General features: G+C 37.6%; 1 protein-coding gene across 1 annotated transcript in view; it reads right to left on the bottom strand.

Moving 5' to 3' along the window:
* Positions 1–23,886, bottom strand: part of LOC142217770 (bifunctional heparan sulfate N-deacetylase/N-sulfotransferase 4-like) — a 334,797-nt gene that overhangs the window by 273,581 nt on the left and 37,330 nt on the right. Inside the window, exon 2 of the mRNA XM_075286110.1 lies at positions 21,686–22,908. Coding sequence (XP_075142211.1) covers positions 21,686–22,666 — 981 coding nt within the window. The 5' untranslated portion in view covers positions 22,667–22,908. The remainder of the gene's footprint in view (positions 1–21,685; positions 22,909–23,886) is intronic.

Here is a 23,886-nt window from a genome sequence, read left to right as displayed (position 1 = left end):
AGTTGATGGTCTATAAAAAGAAGTGGAAAGACCATCATTTCACTATAAACTGGCCATGACCAGGTGTTCCCCGAAGACTACAGACAGAAGATTGAAAAGAATTATCAAAAGAGCTAAGGACCACCTGTGGAGATCTTCAGAAAAACCTAGAATAAACAGGTACAATTGTTTTAAAGAAAAAAATAAGTAATGCACTCAACCTCCATGACATGTATGCATGCTCACCACACAAGACTCCATAGTTGAACAAAAACATGTTCAAGCGCATGTAAAGTTTGCTCAACAATATTTAAACAAGCCTATGAAATACTGGGAGAAACCAAATACTGGTTAGATGAAACCAAATTCGAACTCTATGGATGCCGTGTTCAGTTATGTATCCTTACTTTAGGTTCCTGTTGCTCTGTCTGAAAACTGTTCTATTCTCTCATCTCTATAATTGATTTTCCACTACACCCAGTTCTTACACCTTTGTTTCCCTCTGCTCCTCTAATAGTTAATCTTAGCTTTACCTGTGATTGACAGTCTATCTTCCTATCAAGTCTGGTGCGGATTCTGGACTTCCTGTAAACAAGTCATCAGTCCACACAGGTTTGCTGGCCATTGTGACTTTGTCTCTGCTAAGCTGTTTTCTTGCTATTGTATTGTATTACTCTCAAGACTCTCTTGCTGGGCTTCCGGAGACCAATGGCTGCAGTCTGTAATGCAACAGGTAGTAGCTGAGACTTGTAAGGGAGCAGTAGTAGCTGGGACTTGCAGTGCAGCAGTTGTAGCTGGAACTTGTAGTGCAGTGGTCGTAGTTAGTACCTTGCGGTGCAGTGGTAATAGCTGGAACTTGCAGTGCAGTGGTCGTAGTTAGTACCTTGCAGTGCAGCAGTCATAGCTGGAATTTGCAGTGCAGTGGCCGTAGTTAGTACCTTGCAGTGCAGCGGTCATAGCTGGAATTTGCAGTGCAGTGGTCGTAGTTAGTACCTTGCAGTGCAGCGGTAATAGCTAAGACTTGCAGGGCAGTGGTAGTATCTGGGACTTGCAGTGTAGCGGTAGTAGCTGAGACTTGCAGTGCAGTGGTAGTAGCTGAGACTTGCAGTGCAGTAGTAATAGCTGAGACTTGCAGTGCAGTGGTAGTAGCTGAGACTTGCAGTACAGTGGTAGTAGCTGGGACTTCCAGTGCAGCATTAGTAGCTGAGGTTTTCAGTGCATCGGTAGTAACTGAGTGCCCAGGACTTTGAGTACAGTGGTAGTAGCTGAGACTTCCAGTACAGTGGTAGAAGCTGGGACTTCCAGTGCAGCAGTGGTAGCTAGGACTTGCAGTGCAGCAGTAATATAGAACCTATTAGGAACAATCAACCCCAGCTCAAGGACTGATAGAAACAGGCTTCAACACAATACTTAGGCCCTGAGTGATCAGGTGCAGGAGTTCAAATAATGAACAGGCAGGAATGAACCAAGATGGCCACAGACATGTAACATACAAAATGCCATCTTACTAAGGGACCAGGACTGGAAAAAAAAGAGTTCATCAAAACTTTTGACCTTTTGGCTTCCCTTGTGACTACTCTTTTGGATTGTGATTTGGTACTATATTGTCTCTGTGGCTTTGACCCTTGGCTTGCTGACTCCTCTTCTGTGTTGTTTTGTCTTGTCCTGTTCCGTATACACTTATTCAGAGAAGGGACTATCGCCAAGTTATACCTATCATTAGGAAAGTTGAGGAAAGTAGTTAAGGACAGGGGCTGGGTTTAGTTTAGGACTCACTGTCTTTGTCTTCCCCTTCCTCCCAGGTTTCAGCAGCAGCAATAGGGAACTGCTCAACTAGCAACTCCCATACATTTCTATAGTGTTGCATGTGACAAGATGTGACTGTGACTTTACAATTGCACAAAATCTAAACCATTTTTTACATAAGTTATAAATATGTTGCGTTGAGAAAGCTGGTGTCCAACACATGATAAATGTGCCCCATCATTATATCTGTGGCTCACAGTCACAGAAACATTTATTTTTATTTATTTTTTTTTATTAATAAGCAATACCTGGCTATCTACCACTTATCTATTGCAGTCAAGTAAACATTTTTATTTTAAAATTAAATTCTAGTTTATATTTTATAGTCAAACATTTGTTGCAATTAACAAACACACACTTACCTTTTACATTGAAACATTTTTCACTAAACCTGAATTATCAATATATATATATATATATATATATATATATATATATATATATATATATATATATATATATATATTTTTAAATACAGAGTTTTGTTACACTACCATATTTGGTGAACTTAAATTGTATGCTGCAAAGCGAGCCATATGTTCTAAACAGCTCCTTGGAGCACAATTATATACACACAGTAAACTAGCAGCCAAATTTGTGCCTGAGAAATTGCCTGCCAATTTCATCTACAATGTTGACCATTTTCAATTTCTATTCTAAATACATAAAATCTCTATTATATTCTTCTTTAATGGATTAATCTATTTTAAGCTTTCAATTTTAAGCATATTTGTAGATTAATAAATGGAAAAAGTAAATCCAATGCAGGTATATATGAGTATCAATGTATTTTCTGGACTATAGAAGCACCAGGTTGTAAACAACAAAAAGTAGAAAATGTATAAAATAAAACTTCTGTAGTGATCCAAGGAAGAGTAGGAATTAGGCCTAATTCACACGGGGACAGAATAGCGGGAAGCCGCATCAAAATCGGGCCCAAAATACGCTTGCCACGACTGTCAGTTGCAGCTTCCTGCTCCGGAGTTGGCACAAAATGAATGAAGAAAGGGCAGCTCGCTAGCGGTCTCCATAGACCACCATTGTGATGGGTAAGATTATGATGTGGATTCCATGCCATAATCCGCCTCCTCTGTGCCTGTGTGAACTAGCCCTTAATGTCACTAACTGGTCTACAATAATGCATCTATTCTTGGCATTCTAGGGTAGAGGAGCGGGTTAATACTATAATATTTTATGTATATTGTTAGACTGTACAAACCCCTTTGTGGATGCAGTTGTGGCCAGACAATAGATGAAACAGGTAGACACTTTATATTATGAAGCAGTGTTTTTGTTCCAGTGGGGTAAGGTGTTTTTAGTGCTCTCTCCCTCTCTCCTACAGACTATTAGTGGTCCTAACCATTGTCAAAGGTAAGAAAGTCCCTAAAAGGGAATAGTGCAATGTACATCACCAGTCATTAATGCTTACAATGGATCTGAGGATTGTGCTCCACATGACAGAAGAAAAGGTAAAAAGCATCAGTAAAGTGTAAAAGTTTTAGGTGTGTGTGGACAAAATGCTGCAAGGTAAGAATGCATTCAAAAATGGAAAAGTTAATAGTTTATTTTGTCAATTAACAACATTAACTGAGTGAACAAAACAGAGATCTAAATCACATCAATATGTGGTATGACCATCCGTTGTAGGAGGAGTCTTGGAAGTCGTCTCTATAGGATCTTGATCTCAACATCATTCAGTCTGTGATTCCATTAACCACTTCCGGACTGCCCATAGACTATATACGTCCAGAAGGTGGTTTACTTGTTCTGACAGGACATACCAGTACATCCAAGCAGAACTCAGCAGCTGCATACGATCATGCTGAAACAGGTAGCCAGCTGTAACTCCAGCCGGAGCTCCCAGAGAGAAGGCAGGGAAGGTGTATTACCTTCCCTGCCTTCTAGATTGCTGTATATACCGTGCGCAATGAGTGTTGTATACACAGCTATGGGTGCTGCCATGATGCGGTCGCCACTCTGACCCAGTGGTCACATAAACCGCCGGGTTCATTGTCTCACAAGAGCTACTGGGTCCTACAGGAGCCAGATCAGCTCTGTAAGCTGTAACATACAGGAGGCTGTATTCCTCCTGCAACTGGGGCTAAATGTACCAGCCCCAGTTGCAGGGTAAATCAGCCTCCAACAAAAAGGAAACAGTGATCAGATGTCCCCAAAGGTCTATTATGACCATATGGGGACAAAATGTAAAAAAAAACAAAAAAAAAAACAAACTAATAGAAAAGTAAAAAAAGTAAATAAAATAATTCTAATAACAAAAAATAAATAAAATAATGTGCCAATAAAACGCCGTTATTAAAGGTTATAACCTCACCCATGAGGATACAATATAAAATAAAAATTACCGTAATGAAGAGGAAAAACTATTTTATAAAGTTTTTCAGTAGCACTTTGTGTTATTCAATTTAAAAAAAAAAGTGAAAAACAGACACGATTTCCCTTCTATTTTGTTTATATTTTCCCGGATATAAAAAAAATTCAAACACATGCAAAAATAAAAACATAAAAATAAAGCCCTATGTGTCACTGAAAAAAGACACAAAAATTAGTTCAATAATGCATATGATAAAAATATTACAGCCCTCACAAAACCGCACGTACAAAAAAAACCTAAAATGTGTTTGGTCCTGGACCACAAATTGGCCCGGTACTGAAGTGATTAAGAGACAGAAGGATTTGAGCAAATCTGCTGTGATTAGTTCTACCAGATGCTTGGAACAACTGTTTTGTTGAGTTCCTTCAAAAACTGTGTACAAGTATATATCTAGAAGAATTGAAGGCAAAGGGTGGTCACTCCAATTACTGATTTAGAGTTCGCTTTTGTCCATTCACTTAACGATGGTAATTGACAAAAGTAAAACAATCTGCACTTTTTTTTTTTTAAAAGCATTCTTACTTTGCAGCATTTTTTCCACAACTGCCTAAAACTTTTGCATGTGTATTAAAACTTCTCTGGTAATCCAAGGAAGAGTGGGAATTAAACCCTTTTAAAGCGATTCTACCATTAAATTTTTTTTTTCATTAACACGTCAGAATAGCCTTAAGAAAGGCTATTCAACTGTTGTAAAAGTTTGTAAGAATATATATTTTAATTTACATGATAATAATAAGTATACTAGCCATCATAATAAGATTTCCATTAATAGTTTTTTTCACAATATATATTTTTTAAGACATTTAGCAGCTTTAAACCAGCCAACAAAAGTCATTACCCCCTTTTTAAAACAGCCTGGCTTATAAACTAGGATAGGAGTAATAAATAATGAATCCATTTTCTGAGGCTGAGTAAAGTTTCCAGAGAATAGGGAGTTCAGAGTTCTAAAGGTTATTGTGGCCCTTAAGATAAACATGCTGTTTTATATTAAATAGAAAAACTAGATGCAGCGCTAAGAATGCTGGATGGAATAAATAAGTACTTTAAAAACTGTTCAAACTGTTGCACAAAACAATGCATGGATTACTCGTCCATAAAAAAATCACTATATACATATATATATATATATATATATATATATATATATATATATATATATATATATATATATATATATATTATTCCTGAAATATAACACAATGATATTTTAAGTTAGGAATATTTAGAATTTAACCCATTTCAATAACTTGTGGCCATGAGATGATAGTTCATTATGGCAATACCTAAATTTGATCTTCCACACTAAGTGGTGTACTCATTGATTGTCCTAGACACGTTCAGATATTTGTTCTAGATGACCAACTTTTCAAAACAATCCTGTCATAGAGTGATATTCTATTTGCTCCTATGCATGACCACCCAATGGATGTGTTAAGACTGGTGTCCTTTCAGTGTCTTTGCTGGTATGTCATGTTAATGTATTGAATTTGTCCATGATTAGAGATGAGCGAATAGTACTCGATCGAGTAGGTATTCGATCGAATACTACGGTATTCGAAATACTTGTACTCTATCGAGTACCACTCGCTGTTCGAATGTAAAAGTTCGATGCAGAAACAGCATTGATTGGACGAATGCTATACAACGCTGGTTCTTCTCCTATCTTTAGAAGTCTTCTCCGTGCAGCTTCCCCGCGGCGTCTTCCGGCTCTTCATTCACTCTGCCAGGCATTGGGCCTGGGCAGAGCCGACTGTACATGTCCGCTTGTAGTGCGGGCATGCGCAGTCGGCTCTGCCCAGGCCATAATTTGATCGAATGTTGCCTACCCCTGAAACGAGCATTTTCCCCCCATAGACTATAATAGGGTTCGATATTCGATTCGAGTAGTCGAATATTGAGGGGCTACTCGAAACAAATATCGAACCTCAAACATCTTACTGTTCGCTCATCTCTATCCATGATATATTGGAGTCAATAACCAAATTCAAGTTAAGAATTAATTCTAATTAATACAATGATAGAGCAGATCATCATAGGCTCATAGTTAGACAGTGTAAACTTATTTTCGATGGTCTAAAATGTGCTGGATATATTACAGTGGCTAATGCTGGATGATAATTGTGGTGCATCTTTAGATTGTCCAACCTAAGTATATAGTACCTATTAGTTCGATTACTTTGTAGTATAAATTTTCACCAAAATTGTGGTGCACAGTAATTATCTACTAATGTGTTTCAATAAAAACACTTTGACAATCCATAGAACACCCATTCTTTGGCCACATACAGATATGTCCTCTATTAACAGCTCAAATTTCATTAGGAATTCTTATTTTTTTGCAAAGAAAGTCAACATAATATCCCAAAATTCTGTCAAAATCATTCATAGGATGCAAATTACAACAGCAAAATTAGGTGGCAAACAGACACATAGCATATCACTTCATGACAGAATAACATGAAATCACGTTGTCTTGAAAGCTGATTATCTTCTGACACACATGTAGACATGTCCAGCTAAAAGAAAAGGTAAAAAGGGAGTAATCTATTCATCATACACAATCTTTAGCACTAGATCTCTACTAGAAGAATAGAGACATATGGCCTCATGCCTGCAAACATACAGTAGAGCTGATATAGTCAAGAATAGATTTAATGAATTTGCTGGTAAGAGTCTCTCTTCTACATAGACTCCTACATGTATTACTTTAAATCATATACCCCTGAAAATCCTGCTACCACGCAACAAATAAAATGGAAGAGAGAGAGAGCAGCGCAAGAAAAATTGTATTGTATAAACTAGACAATTATAAAAGAATACATTTACAACATATTTATATGAATCCATTTACACATTTCTCCAATAAAGTTCTTTTTACTGATAAATAGATCATGATTAGCAACAGAAGGTCATCTAAAATGTGTCCTTACAATGTGTTTTTTCACTATGGCTACATGGTGAATAACATTTCTAGTGGGAGTTGTATTAATTTTAGATGCAGCAGGGCCACAGGGGCAGCAGCAGTTCAGAATAGATTAGGTGTTGATGATTTTTCATATAGCGCTTAACAGATGGAAGATGAGCGTTGAAAAGCTAAAGGTCTTTTTATAGAGTATTAGAGATAAACTGCAATAATCAAATCAGTGCATAGTGAATATTTTACATTTCCAATTACTAATATAAAACAAGTTAAATTAAAGGAGTTGGTCAGTTTCTAAGAATTTTCAAAATTGTGCTGTAAATAGCATATAATCCAGTTTACTATGCTCTAGTGTCCCCAAGGCCTGCATATGACCGCCGTGGAGAGGGGATTACTTGTCCCCTGTGCTAGGAATGGTGGCTAGGTATTGCAGCTGATGGAGGGTCATGTGATCAGCATGTCTCCATAATATTAAGCTATGGAGTCCATTGATTACATGATGTTCCATAAGTGGCCATATCAAGGCTCCGCTCCTAGGCAGGGGAGAAATAAACACTATTGTACTGAGCAGAGGTCATATGTATAATACAAGAAATAGGCAGCGTCTGGAGGGCCCTATATCATAATTTGATTGATTATATCCTGTTTACAACAAAATTCTGAAAATACTAAAAACTGGCCAAGCCATTTTATTTATTTTGTTTTATATTGGTAATAAAAACGCACAATGTTGTTTAGTGCCACTATACACTGTAGGGAAAGTAGTTCGGTAGAAGTAGTGGTGTGGACACAACCAGTCTGAGACAAGGACACAAATCTAGTAGCAAAGTGGTTAATTTGAGAAAAACAGCTAAATAAATAAACCTTTATGTCAGGCACTAAAATGAGCAAAATAAAAATACAGCCTTAACTTCTGACAAAAATAAAAAAACAAATTCCTGCTCGTCCGAGTGACTAATTAAACCAAATTAATAACCTAACTATACTTGTGGCTTGCTACCAGCCACACGAAAAACACAAGCACAAATTGGTCTCAATGGACTCAGAGTTACAGGACAGACCCAGAGACCTCCTCACTTCCTGGATCTACCCTGAAGTGCAGGCTCTGCAAGCTTTTATGGCCCAGTAACAAGGACCCACACCTGATCTGAAGCCTACTCCAGACCCGCACTGGACCTCACATAAGTCAGGAATCACCTTCTCACAACACTTTATCTTTGTAGTTCATCTCAATTTAATCCCCGGATACCTTTTGTCAGGTAATTTCTAATATTCTATCGGAATATGATTGGGAGGTAAACTATGAGAGTTACTTTGTTTCCTTAAAGAGAATGCCTTTTCAAGAAAACTTGCAGTGTGTAGGATCTTACGGAACAGTGTTTCTCAACCTTTTCAAGACAAGTACTCATTATTGACTAGAAGCTCACACCCAGTAACTACAAGTAAGCGATCTGTATTAAATAGCTAGACTCACATGATTGGGCTGTTGATATTCAGGGTTTTACATTTTTTTGCAAAGACAGGGCTAGAAGGGAGGGAGGTAAAGTGTGTATCTATAACAGACATGTTATGAACGTGAGTGTGAAAGCAAATATGGATGGAGATTGTGAGCATGTGGAATCCTTGTGGGTGGAATTGCATAAGGATGGGACCACTAATAAAAATCCATTTTGGCATAATGTATAGACCCCCCAACATACACCGATGAGCAAAAGGGTACCAATGTTTTTAACTCTTGACTTTCAAGCTCCATATCTCACCATTCACTACAGTTTCAAACATGAAACTACCATTTTCTAAACAATAATCTTGGCTATCTCATACATAAATTTGACTTGCAGCTATTTAGCATATGATTTTTTGGGTTGAACTCAGCTCAGTACGAACCAATTTGAACATAACTAATCAGATTGCACCTACATTGTAAAAAACAAAGGTTGGGAGGATAACATATCTCAACTTTAAAAAGGGTAAAGGGCTGCACTTCAGGATATAGATGAGGATGAGCTATTGTCAAATAAAAATACAGAGGTTAAGTGATAGACATTTATAAGTCATTGGTGTGGCCCCATCTGGAATATGCAGTTCAGTTCTGCGCACAAGTTCATAAAAAAAGTTCAGTGTGCAAAATTGTGCCTGCCTGTTGCAGCACTCATAAATCCTACAAAATTCCAATATGACTCTCACACGGAATACTCAATGACAAATGCAAAACCTACAAATATCCCCTATCAAAATATCACCCTAACACTATTCTGCTGGTGTTTGAACATTGCCAGCCATGGCCTTGCTCCCTTTTTTTTGTAATTTTATTGTTGTTAAGTAGACATGTTTTATTGCATGAATTAATTAACCCCTTCCCGCCGATGGCACTTTTTGACTTCCTGACCAAGCTCGATTTTTCAAAACTGACATGTGTCACTTTATGTGGCAATAACTTTGGAACGCTTTAACTTACCAGTGTTTTTAAGATTGTTTTTTCGTAACACATTGTACTTCATGTTACTAGTAAATTTTGGTTGATATGTTTCGTGTTTAATTATAAAAAAAATAGGAAATTTGGTGGAAATTTTGAAAAATATGCATTTTATAAAGTTTGAAATGATGTGCATTGCATACAGATAGTCAGACCGCCAAAATTATATCATAAATCTCATGTCCCAGATCTCTGCTTTATGTCGGCATCAAACTTTAGGCGCCCTTTTAATTTTTATAAGGTTATAAGGTTTATATAAGGTTTACAAGTGAAACAACAATATTCAAAATTTTCAAAAAATTTCCAAAACCCATTTTTTAAGGGACTAATCCAGTTATGAAGGGGTTTTGAAAGACCCTTGTATTAAAACCCCCCATAAATCACCCCATTTTCAAAACTGCACCCCTTAAATAAGCCAAAACAACATATACCTAGTAATTTAACCCTATATGTGCTTAACAAGAATTAATACAAAATGGAGGTGAAATTTTCAAATTTGATTTTATTTTACTAATATTTTCATTTAGCCCTAGAATTTGCACATTCACAAGGGGTTAAAGGAGAAAACGCAGAAGAATGACCGATGGATGCGAAGAAAACTGCGCTACTCTCTTGGGATAAACAACACACGCACTTTATTCCGCTTTCTTTAAAACACGACGCTACATACAGCGTTTCGGGGGATTCCCCTTTCTCGCTGTATGTAGCGTCGTGTTTTTAAGAAAGCGGAATAAAGTGCATGTGTTTATCCCAAGAGAGTAGCGCAGCTTTCTTCGCATCCATCGGTCATTCTTCTGCATTTGTCGTTCCCCAAGGGGTATTTGGATGTAATCACTGCTGCTGTAAATCTCCCTTGTATGTTGTACACAATTCATTTGAGTGTATTTTCTGTGTTGCTCGGTATTATTTCTTTGTCATTAAAGGAGAAAACGCATCCCACAATTTGTTAGGCAAGTTCTCCCGACTACCATAGTACCCCACTTGTGGGTGTAAACTAATATATGGATGCACAGCGAGACGCAGAAAGGAAGGCGCGCCAAAGAGCTTTTAGAGGGCAGATCTGGCTGTGAGCAGTTTCAGGAACCATGTCGCATTTACAAAGCCCTTGAGGAGTGAAAACAGTGGAAACCTCTAGAAAGTGACCCCGTTTAGAAAACCGCACCCCTCAAAGAATTTATCAAGTGATGTAGTGAGCATTAGTAACCCCAAAGTGAATGTGTAAGCTGTACGGAGTAAATTGGGTACACCCAATCTCATTCTATTTTCCCTCTAGCTCCTATGACACGGACGGGGAAGAGGAGCATTCTGGGGGATCAGCGCTGGTGTATTATCTCTCATAAGCTCTAAATTTGGGGTGTCCCCTGAAAACACTCGCACAGCTTACACATTTCCTTCTAGTCGCAGCCACTTATGTCCTAATGATTTGGTGACTTTTAGGGTTTTTGTCTTCATATTGTACAAGCTAGATTTTTATTTTTATCTTCTGGCAATGTGGCCATATGAGGGCTTGGTGTTTGCGGTATTAGATGTGCTTCTCAATGCCACCATTTTGGGGACTGTAACTTATTGACTACATTTTATTAACGCTTTCTGGGTGGGATGTAAAAGGAAACATCAATTCTGGCATTGCTTTTTAGCATTTTTTTTTTCCCGCGCAGCGTACAGCATAAGTAACATGTTACCTTTATTCTGCGGGTCAGTACGGTTACGGCGATACCTCATTTATATTATTTTTTAATGCGTTGCTATTTATGCAGAATAAAATTCAATTTAGGGAAAAAAATCAATTTTTGCATCGCCATCTTCTGAAAGGCATAACATTTTTATTTTTCGCTAGACAGAGATGGTTGAGGGCTTATTTTTTGCGGGAAGACCTCTTCTTTTTATTGGTACCATTTTGGTTTTCATCTGACCATTTGATTACTTTTTATTGAACATTTTGTAAAGGAAAGGTGGTGAATAATCATTATTTTGTGCTGTTTTCTACTTTTTTTTTTTTTTTTTTTACGCCGTTCGCCGTTCGGGTTAAATAATGTGTTAATTTTATTTTTCAGGTTATTACGGACGCGGCGATACCAAATATGTAATGTTTTTTTCTTTTTTTCTTTATTTTACATAAAACATTTTATATGGGGAAAAAGGGATTTTTGGGGCTTTATTTCTAATTTATTTTAAACTTATTTAAACTTTTTTATTTTTACTTTTGTAAAACCGCAGGCATATCAGAGGTTAACGCCCGCGATCGGACCCGGTTCCGACCGCGGGTGTTACGGGGCATTGTCAGCCGTAACATACGGCTGTCACCCGCAGCGCATGGTGCGCACACAGGTTCTGTGTGCGCACCATGCAGCCGCAGTAATAGTACTGCGGTTTGCGGGAAGCCCTTCCCGGGAGCGCCGTACTATTAAGGCGCATGTCGGGAAGGGGTTAATATTTTTGTAAAATTATTTTTTATGGTGTTTAGCTTTTAATTTTGATATTTGTCAGTTCTTCTTCGGCACTCATCCCGCCCCATTCAGAATGGTATTGTTAGAGCTTCCTCCCCCTCACATTGGTACCAGTGCTGCACCCCTCAGCTACCCTCCCCCAGCTGACGCTGCACTCTCCTTTTTCCCTTAAATCTGCTCTTGTCCTGATGAGGTGGTGAGCATAGTTGAATACTGGCATGAGAGTAATGAAGAACAAAGAGCTAAATATGGTCATGCCACTATCACTCATGTTCTCTCTTCTGATCACTGCTCTCATTTATTTCTTACCTTACAACCTTCAGCTTCAGTGCAGGTTGAAGGGCATGCATGGCTATAAAGTGAGACTGAGAAAGGGCTGACTTATGTAGTGACATCTACTGTTTCCCAGCAACCAGCAAAGGCTAAAAAAGAGCAGAGAGTTTTTTTTCAATGTATCCCTAGAGTGTACAGCTAATACCCCTTGTGGTATACCTATCACACTTTGAGAACTATTGTTATAGACAATACAATCCCTCCAAAGGATCATAGAAATAGAATATGCAAATAAGTCCTCCTGGGTGGAAATTAGTACAAATTATTGATCTTAAGAGCCTATAGATTTATCTAATTTCGATTAAATATGTACACAAATTAAAACCGCTCACCCACCGTGGATCTATTTCTCCAGGTTGATGTCAGTCCAGCATATGGAGATATTTTCATCAGTTCACCAACATTACGTGCACCCCTTAGCATTATAGCTTCTGGACGCCCACTGCTCTTCCTTGTGCCTCCAAGCCCCTCTCCTTCTGCTTATTCACCACCTCCATCATCGGCGGTTTCTATTGAAATCACGCACATGCGCAGTAGCACTCCCTCCAGTGCGCTACTGCGCATGCACCAGTGCTAGCTTGCAATGTTCTCTACGGGAAAATGGCGGTGGAGCATGCGCAGTAGCACACCGGAGGGAGCGTACTGCACATGCGTGTGATTTCAATAGAAACTGCCGACGATGGAGGCAGTGAACAAGCAGAAGGAGAGGGGCTTGGAGGCAGTGGTGAGCATCCGGAAGCTATGACGTTAAGGGGTGCACGGAACACCCACCGTGCACGATCGAGCTCATTTGCATTTCGATTTCCACAGTAAGTTCCTTTTCAACAAGTAAATCTAGTGATAGAGCCCCTTTAATAACTCCATACCTGTACCAATAAGTTTTTAAATATTTTAAACCAAGATATTAGATTGTAACCCTAAAGGTGCTGAACAGATAAAAAATTTCCCTTGTCTAATAATTTCTATAATAGAATGATACAATTTGTCATATCACACATCACTATGTTCTTTTGATGCTTTTGTGTTAAAATATCACAGAAGACAGAATGCTTTTAAACAATGAAAATACACACAAGGAGGCAAACATCAAGCAGGCTTTATTTCCTTTAGCTAAAAAACCTATAAAATACATAAACAGTAGTGATATTTCCCCTTTTTAGGCCTTGAGCAATAACTGTTCACAATGGAAAGAAGACAGGTTATTTACATCTCACAGGCTTGATACCAGATGGGAATATAAATCATACTCGATTTTTAGTTATGCTGCTTAAATAACCCTCTGGCACTTTAACATAAATCATTTTAATGATTCTGTTAATGCAATATACTATACAGAAAGATATGCTTAAGATTTGTTAAAAGTAAATTAAAAACTTGCAGCCTAGGCAGAGCTTATTTTAGGCTTGCTACTGTACTGCATAAACAGGTGTACTACATAAAGTATAATATATATGGTGTAACCCAATAGGGGTGTCTTATCATGACTGGTGCTCCTTTATATAAGGATTTTGAGACAAAAATAGAATACAGTATGGATGGAGCCTAACCACAGAGATAGATGGACACTTAGACTCTCAGCTCCTTCTCATTGGTGGAAATAAGTTGGCAAGAGATGCCAAGTATCATGTAATCGAATAATGGACTAGTGGTGAGTTTGGTGTACAGAATCTCTAGCTTACAGACCACTCTCTAAGATGTCACTGTGTAGATGGCAGGAGACACAGAGGATTCAGACATGAAGAGCCTACATGAAGGTATGCAACAGGAATGTACTGTCTCACCAAATCCTTTCTTCACAAGACACTCATGCAAGCCTTATGCCTGGTCATGTCCGTGCTAGTCAATATAAGACAGAGATGCACACTATAGACCAATGAGTTGACACCCTTCAGGCTGCATGCATGAATACCATCTGCTTTGCTGGAGCAGTTGCTGAGATGATAATGCAACAACACAATCACTTAAAACAGGCGCTTATACTCTTCAAGGACCAAGACAACAGGGATCTCACAAGTTGAGAAAGATAGTGGCTGCCATATTTACAGATATGTTAGGAGTTCAAGAGCTGCTATAATCACATTGAGAGAGCTCATAGGGCTCTTCTCCCCAAGTCCAGACCAAACATCTGCTAGATGTTAACTGCTGCTTACTCTACAGATACTAACTAGATCAGGGGTCCTCAAACTTTTTAAACAGTGGGCCGGAGGCAGAGCAGGTCGCACAGACATCGGGAGCAGTGCCCTCCAATAGGTAAAGTGAAGTGCGCTCCATGGCCTGGCCTGAGCTCCCCAGGAGCTTCATTATAAATGCACGCGGGGCCAGACAGAAGTGCTTGGTGGGCCGCATGTGGGCCGCATGTGGCCCTCGGGCCGCAGTTTGAGGACCCCTGAACTAGATCTTCAATACTGCTCAAGAACAGGGTAAAGTCACATATGATGAAACAGATTGCTCTCTACCAAGATCTAGCTCCCTCAACTCTTGCAAAAACATGGTAGTTGTGGCCATTGTTGGATGTCCTTCATGCACAAAACCAACAGTATTCCTAGCTTTAACCTGTTGTCCTTTTGCCATGGCCCGCAGTGGATATTACTCCAATTGCAATACCCTCTTGGCTGCCATCAGTAAATCCATCTCCCTGGCCACATCTATTTGACCTGGGAATTTGGAAACCACCTGCTAAAGTGAAATTCCCAGGCCCAAGAAAATGTAGCATTTTTAGAGGTTAACATTCGAGCATTTGATGTCTTAGAACTGTGATAACCCCCTCCCAGTCCTGGATGACCTCCCTTTTTAACAGATCTCTGGTCATTTTCAGAAAATAGAGTATATCTTACAAACTCCTCACGAAACACCAGGGCACAGTGGGATCTCTCCTGGAGTTATTGACATCTATGTTTACCTGTTTGAGTGGCTAGGACCTTCTTAACCTATGTTATGTTTACTGTTATTGAACCTTCTAGTACTCCTATTTCAGATTAGGACATCCTTCTACTCTACTCTTATCCTGAAGACCTGCACCTAATGCCATCAATGTCTAGATTACATTTTGATATCCTCCGCTGTGCTCTCACGTTCCAGCTTGGCTTCAATAAGTAACATCCCGATCTCCAATTTTGTACCTTGCTCCTTAACTCTCCAGCTCTCACAACTGCCAAAAATAGAGTGGCATTGCCACCTAATCAAGGCTCTGCTAGATAAAGAGACAAATCATCAATTGATGGACACCAGTGGACAAACTCATTTTCTGGAAGATTGCTAAGAAATTATGCTTGCAATATACAATATTTGAGATACAAAAGATAAAATGACTACAAATTGACTTCCATTATATATATTCCAGGATATCTTTTAAAAATTGTGGTTAATTGCTGAACTTTTAGTAAGATTAACTGAGTTTTTCTATTAAATAATTTTCACTTCATAAAGATATTGTAACTTTTTGACTTGGATTTACTAAGTTGAAAAATGTGACCAAGCTTCGGTATGTGAAAACTTAAGAAAACCTACTTATTCCAGCCATAAGAAAGCCTTATATAAATAATGAACACATTACATATTACAATAATTTCTTAATCTTTTCTTCATTACATTCATGAAAGGTATGTAATTCGTCATAAAGTATGAAGCAAAAGAAGTATGTACAAAGTCAATGCCAGAGTAGTTTTCCATGTTTATACAGTCTTTTTTTTTCTTTTTAGCATAAGAGCTCTAATTCTTCAGTATTGTAATCCAAAACATTTAAGTCTAAATATAGACGATTTAACCAAAAATGCATTATGTGTAAATTGTCTGCATTTAAGTGCATTTTCCTTTGTATTACATATTTTCTTGAAATTACATTCTTTTTGACTTTGGCATCTGAATAGAAACTGATTTAATAATTGCATATGCTAGAGAAAGATATTTAAGCTGTAAGGTAGTGACAGTCGTATTAACTATTAATGTTGAAATGTCTTAAAGTTCTCCACAAACTTTGTATATTTGTGATAATTATAAATGTCTTCATAATTGCAAACGAATCAGATGCAAACAAAGAACACTTGTACAGCAAATCCTGTCTTCCTACATGATGTATTTTGTGTAAATGTCAGTCGCTAGCTCAATCATTATTGACACAAGGAGACAAATAACATCCTTGGTCTGTCCTTCATTACACAGGAAAATAATTAAGAAAGACAGACATCTATATTAACTATATTACCTGCATTGACAAATAAGTCATGGCATATGGATTAGAACAGAATTCTGACATCTGGATTTAAGTGTTTAGTGTAACTTTATTTTTAAAAAATTATATTATTTATATAACTAATTGCACAGTATTTCCCCATGTCACTATATTACAAGGATACCCATTTAGTACAAAACATTTCCATGCATATTGCCAAGCACAATATTATTATATTTATAATATTATTTTTTAAATAAAATATTGAATAAACGGACATTTAGGGGAAACAAGTGGAGGGTTCAGAGAACACAATAAAGGAATCAATTTAAATCATGAGTGAGAATGTGTTCACAAGGAAAGGACGCTTGTGACTAATCCACTTTCATAAAAGTTTAGGCAATAAAGGGCTGCAACAGCTGGCCCCTCTGATTCCAAATAGGGGTGCTCTATAACCATTCTTGATTTAAAAAAAAAAAAAAAGTGCCCTTGTTTATTCAGCCAGCCTCAAAATCAATAAACTGAGTAGCTAAGTTATAATAGCTAAGAGATATAAAAGTTGAAGTAAACAGATTTTTCTTTAAGTCTGTGGATAAGGCCTGGCTCACATCTGAGTTCAGTATTCAGTTCAAGAAGTCCGCTTGGCGCCTCCCCCAAACGGAATACCAAACGCATTAAAAAGCGGTGAGCAATGAAAGCACACGGACCCCATAGACTATAATGGGATCTGTGTGTTTTCCGTGCAGTTTCCACACAAGTCACCTTTCTAGGGCTTCAGATGGTCTACCTTAGGGGTCTACCAGTCTTTCACTGACATTACAGGCCAGCATAATGATGTCATTGCTCCCCACATCACCACTCAGGCTCAATCACAGGTCCCAGCAATGTCATCTAAAGTGCGTCAGCTCAGTCACAGGCAAAAGAGGACTGTAGAAGATGATGAAGAGAGTTCAACAGAGCAAGGATGCCCAGGCGAGGTGAGTATAAGTGTTTGCTATTTTAATCACCTAACCCTGGGCCTCTACTTGTTATACTCTGGGATCTGAGGTGGTCCCAGAGTATAATAATAGCAATGAAGCAGAGAGCCAAACTTCTGAAATATTTGTCGAATTTCATTTGATTCACCTGAATTGGCTCTAGGGGGCTATTGGTAATATTTTATCCTGTATGGGGTCACTGAGGGGAGCATATTATACTTTATTATACTGTGTGGGGTCATTGTGGATCACATACTGTGTGGAGGTCACTGTGGAGCATATTATACTGTGTGTGGGCACTGTGAAACTTATTATACTGTGTTTGGATCGCTGTGGAGCATATTATACTGTGTAGAGACCACTATGGAGCATATTATACTGTGTGGGGGCCCTTTACTATTCACATCAAACACCATCTGTTCTATAACAGCAATGCACTATTATAACAGGCTGTAATAACATTGCATGGTGAATATAAAACACATACTGTGGAATGTAAATAGCGAAAGAGTCAAAAGCACCACAGTATCTTCAAAGAGTTGATCAGCAGGATCCCTGGTTGTTGGACCCCCACTAATCTCATTGATCTCTTAGATTGTTAGGACTATGCAGGTCATCTGTTACCCAAAGCAGGCAGCTCCCAATATTGATTCCCTTTCAAGTATCTGAGACACCGCTGCAGCACCCATAACAATCACTATTAAGAATACGCTGTAGGGGGTTAGGGGGCCACTGACAAAGTTTGCACAGGAGCTCACAAAACTTTAGTTATGCCACTGCACAACAAATAGCCAGTAATAAACCATTATAACTCCAAGATTACACATATTAGTATTAGTAGATACTCAATAGCATACATAGACTCTTTGTAGGCTGACTGTGGTAGTATGCTAATGAGTATTGGGATACAAATGACATATGTAGAATGAACGTCTTTTCGGCTATCTGGCTGCTACAGCAGTTTGGGGATGTGAAAAATAGTAACAGTAACTTCAGTTATGACTATAGCCCCATCACTTAGGATACATAAAATGGAATCCATCTCAACATTACAACAGAAGGGTACATCCGGTCCCTTTCATTTAAAATTTGGAGATTTTTATATCTTTAAATATTCTGATAAGTCTTTCAAAAATAGTTAAGCATGCCTGAATATTGCTTTAGAAATAAGAAATTTGACAATTTTATAACATGATAATACTGTAAATTCGTTTAGGTAATCTGGAACAAATCCATTAAAATGCATATTGCATATTCCTTTCCCGAGCATATTCTGTCTAATATATTTATGCCATGATAGTAAGTACCTCCTGTTCTGTGTGTTTTCTATTAGATTCACACAGCATTGCCATTCGCTGAAAGATAAATGACAAAGGTGATTTAATGGTGTTGTTTGGTTCACTTTGTACAGCTCAGGAGTGCTGCAGGCACAGAGATTGTTTGATGTGTCTGTGATGATTCCAGTGCTCATACTGTATGTCAAAGCATGTCTCATTGACATAGGGGTCTTAAGAGTCACATATAGCTTTAAAAGCCTACTATTATTAGGATCTATTCAAACTGACGGGATTGTGATATATTTTTCATTTTTTATTAAAGTGGTTTGAAAATGTTTATAGATTAACCAGGGCTTTCTGAGAATTATATTCAAGCCATTAACTATTAATACTTACCTGCTATTGCATTTCCTTAGACTGCCTGGCTGTTTTGATTCAATGGCGTGAAAGATATGAACAATTACTATAGCATTGTTGCCTTGTATCATGCAAGTAGCCTAAGATATATAAAATAGATAAGACAAGATATCACTGTTGTCCAAGTGAGACGCTTGGAAAATGCCTTCTGTTAACCACAGTCGGACCATCAAGTTGTCATCAAGTGGCCCAGGGGTGAAATCTGGGTTCCCAAGGATGGAGCACATTGAGGATTCTAACAAGAGTTGAATCTCATGGATCGTTTTGTTAAAAGAGTTATTAACAATGGTTCCTATAGTTGGGTGGGACTGCAATGAAGAAAAGACGGAAGTGTCTAACCAAGGGACTCCTTGTAATGGAATTATGATAAAATTCTGTTCTAAGTGGATCCAGGGCTTCACTGCACTATTTCTGCACCAATTAACCACTTTTACCAAAAAAGATTAATGATATTTCAGATGGGTGACTATGGAACACTTAACTATAGGAGATTTACCAGCCCAGATAATAGCTGTTTGAATAAATGAAAGGGATATATATATATATATATATATATATATATATATATATATATATATATATAAAAAGGATGCTACGAGAGTTTGGAATAAGTACAATATTCTAGGTAGAATAAATATTGCGCAGTGACTAAGCCATGTAAAAGTACCATTGGTCCACAACTCAGTCCTGTTTGATTTGGCAGAGGATTCCGATTAAGTTTAATTTGTAGAGGTCTCAGAGATCTGGGAGAATATTACTCCCCAAGTGAATGATAATGAATGGGACTGGTAATCCCATAAAAATTTGGATGCTCCTTTACACAACAGAGCTAGGGTTCCAGCATTAGGATAAGATTAAGTAGGTATTGTGGGCATTCCGGTTATGTACCGTTGGTAATTGCAAAATCCTCAGACAAGATGCCACTTACTCTAACCCAACATATGGTCCGGAAGACCCATTTGTAGGCCTTGTCTTCGTAGGTAGATAGAAGCATAAAAAGGCCTCTGATCTGTGTGGGCCCTTTGGTTCACGTTAATTACCTTGATAGTTTAGTTGTGTGCTTCTTTATCCACTGGGAAGCCTTTCTCATGGGTTATATCACCTATCAAAGGCGTCAGTCTGGTGGAGAGTATTTCTAGCCAACAATTCTGTATTCAGGGATAAAGCTAGAGTAAGAGTGTGTAAAATAAGAGCTGAAATGGTTTGTGGGAGCACAAGTAGTCCAGTCAAATTAGCAATAGAGGATAAGGTTGCTTGTTCAGTCTCACACTTGTGATTAGAGAGTGTGTCCATAAAGGAAACTTATCTGCATATTCCAAAAATCCAAGAAGAGCATGCATGGCTAACAAGTCTGCCTAAGCTGATACAACAGTTCCTGAAATAAGACAAAGTACATCTCCTGACCTTTCTGATCACAATGATGCATACAGAAATGTATTCTCATTGTTAATATACTATATGTTGTCAAAGTATATTTTAATGCATAATTCTGTCATGGATTACTTACAACTGTGTTACCAGTTATATAGCATAGTCATTTATTTTTATATTTAATTTTATGAAGTGTAAGTATTTTCATTGACAATTTATTGAGACATGCTGCAGAATATAGAATGACTATTTACACTAGCATAGATGGCCAATGTTCTGGTCCATCAGATGACTAGAACAATGGACAAATGAACTGATAAACTAGTTGCTACATTCAGAGCCCAATGGACCCCATTGACTATACTGGGGTCCATCGGGTATCCATTGTTTTGAAATTGAAAGCAACAGATCAAAAAGCTGTGCATACAGAAAATTTTATCTGGCGATTCCAGGCAAACATTGAAACAGCGTTTCCTATATGAATGTGAATATAGCTGGAAATATCACAATAGCTCTAAACTCCTTGTTTTTAGTTAGCGTTATCTTGTCCAGCTGTCTACAGCACAGATGTTCTTATGCAGTCAGAGGTTGCTGTGGATGGGAATACCAATGTAAAGAACAAGAGTCTCACATATAGTTACAGCTGCCTGCATGACCCTACATTATATGGTGTAAGATAATGCTGTAAATATAAATATATATATATATATATATATATATATATATATATATATATATATATATTAACATACCACTACTCTACTGTACTGCTGTTCATTGTCATAATCTGCTGGTAGAGTGGGAGGAGATATCACATGGTCAATTTTTTGGAAATTACACAATTAGGTAATAAACATGAGGAGCATGGTCACTTGGCTACATGCAAAACTGGTTTACAGAGATATTTAGGTATATACATTAGATACAGATTAGATTATTATTATTATTAGATTAGATTGCTCAATCTATTAATCAAAAATCAGTCTAATATTTTAGCAAGACAACAAAATGCATTTAGTGTTTTCTATTATATAATTTTCATGTAGCATATGGTGGGTTAAATTTAGAACATTTTTTTTTTATCATGTATATACAAATATGTTTAAAATTAAACAGCCTTACCTTGACGTCATTTACATTCATCCTAGTGCCTTCTTTCCCAACAAATATATCGTCAATGTCAACAAGAATGTATCTGTCCAAAGATAAACTAAGCTTCTTCCCAGACAAAAAAGATATAGCGTCTATAAAAATTAACTTATGCAGCCAAAAATTCAAGTTGTTGCCGAACAAGACTCGTTGAATTCCATCATGAAGTCCTAAATCCTGGATAACAGTGGCATGGTGGGAAGATCTGGATAAAGACGGCTCATGCTGCTCTGATGTTTGTAGTTTAGATAGAATCACTGGTTGATAAGTTGAATGATTGTATTGGAAAACTGTCCAGTCTTCTCCAGGCAAAGGGCCTTCTTCTACTGTTGAAGCTCTTGTTATGTGCAGCAATGGAGAATTGGAGTTTACAAAACAGTCTTTTAGAGCTACATTGTTGTAGAGAAGTAAAGGAAAGCCTTTTAGTTTGGTACTTGGTAAGCTATTCTCAGTAGCTTTGTGGAAAGCAATGATGCTTACACTATATTCAACACAGTACTTTTCTAAGAGTTCGCGATTCCATGCATCCATTGCTACATACTTCAAAACATTTTCATAAATTATAATTGCATATTTGCCTTTGCCATCCTTTGTAAGGGGAGGAATATCTCCTTTTCCAGGTGCAATTACAATGTCATACTGAAACCTACTGGATTCCAAGATTGCTACAATATCCTGTCCAAGTTGGGAGTACTGACTTTCCACAAAAAGTAATATTGTGAGATCTGTCTTGGAAGTATCAAATGACTTCACTAAATTCATCTCCATTGTTCTGTATGGCAACATGTTCATGTCTTCACAACTGGCTTGAGTTGATGTTTCAATAAGTACTATTGCCTGCTTGTGACCAGAATATAAATAGTAAGCAGAAATTACTATACTTACAAGGCAGAAAGTGGCTAAAAGAATTACAAGTGTTCGGAAGCTCCTTCTCAGCTTTACAATATGATTCATGTTTTGTATTCTTAGTTTTTGCAAATTTTTAATGTCTTTTTATTTCATATTAAAGTGACAATGTGAGCAGAACAATGAAGTGAGCTTGCACTCCTCTACTAAGGTTTATGTGACCATCGCACTGCATTTATAGTAAAGTCTTTCAGACAACGTAAATCACGTTAGCATAAGCAATAGTCTGTAGTATCAAGACGTTGTGTATCCAGAATCTTCTGCTCACAAAGATAAATATTTTTCATCACCTGCAAAAATAAAAACATAAATTATATTTATACACAAGTTGATACAACTGTGTAAAGCATACTATAATTGTAGCGTGTAAACAATACAGTTTAATTTTTTGTACTTTTAGGATAGAGCTACATCTAAAATACAATACATAAACTGAACTATAAGGCTAAGGCATTGTTGCTCCACTGTGGGGGATCATAGGAATAATATGCAAATCTGTCTCCCAAGATTTAAATAGGGAGACAATGCCTCAGTTGAGCGACAATGGCTTAGTAAGACTCCACATACCTATATGGTGGTCTCTCCCTAAGGAGTGACAATATCCCCATAATCTGAATAACATAGGCATATTTGGAAACTATAGAATCACCTCTACAAAGTACTGGGATTAGGTTTCTAACCAATTTACTGCTGACAGACTCCCCTTTATTTGCTTTTATTTTGATCTTTCTGTAATCAGTTTTTACTTTAAATTTAATAGCCATATATGTTAAATTACTCTTACCATTGAAAAGAAACATAAACCAAGCATGAGTCATACACAAGTATGACTAAAACATATTTAGTGCTTTACATTCTTCACAATTATCTCAAAATCTATTTAATGGGCTGCATGGGCTATTCCCCCATTAATACCTTATCAATAAAGCAGATATAAGTCGATTCCAGGTGTGACATTTGCATTTGTAAGCTGCTGCTGTGAACCCACTACATGCGGTCTAAGGAGGTCTCAATGGAAATGAAAGATCATCAATAAGCTGAAAAAAAAAATCCTTCAAAGAGAGAGTGGAAATGATTAGGAGTAAGGAATGGCCAATTCAACAGTTTGGTAGTTTCTGGTAAAACAAAAGAGCACACTGGTGAGTTCAAGAATGAAATGGCCTGAATGACCATGGAAGACAATAGATCTCAGAATCCTTTCCATGGTGAAGAATAAACACTTCACAACATTTATCTAAGAGATGAACACATTCTGGAAAGTGGGTGTC

This window comes from Leptodactylus fuscus, chromosome 1 (assembly GCF_031893055.1).
Source record: "Leptodactylus fuscus isolate aLepFus1 chromosome 1, aLepFus1.hap2, whole genome shotgun sequence".
Classification (NCBI taxonomy): Eukaryota; Metazoa; Chordata; class Amphibia; order Anura; family Leptodactylidae; genus Leptodactylus; species Leptodactylus fuscus.
The sequence above is the reverse complement of the archived record's forward strand: the minus strand, read 5'-3'. Positions and strand labels throughout refer to the sequence as shown.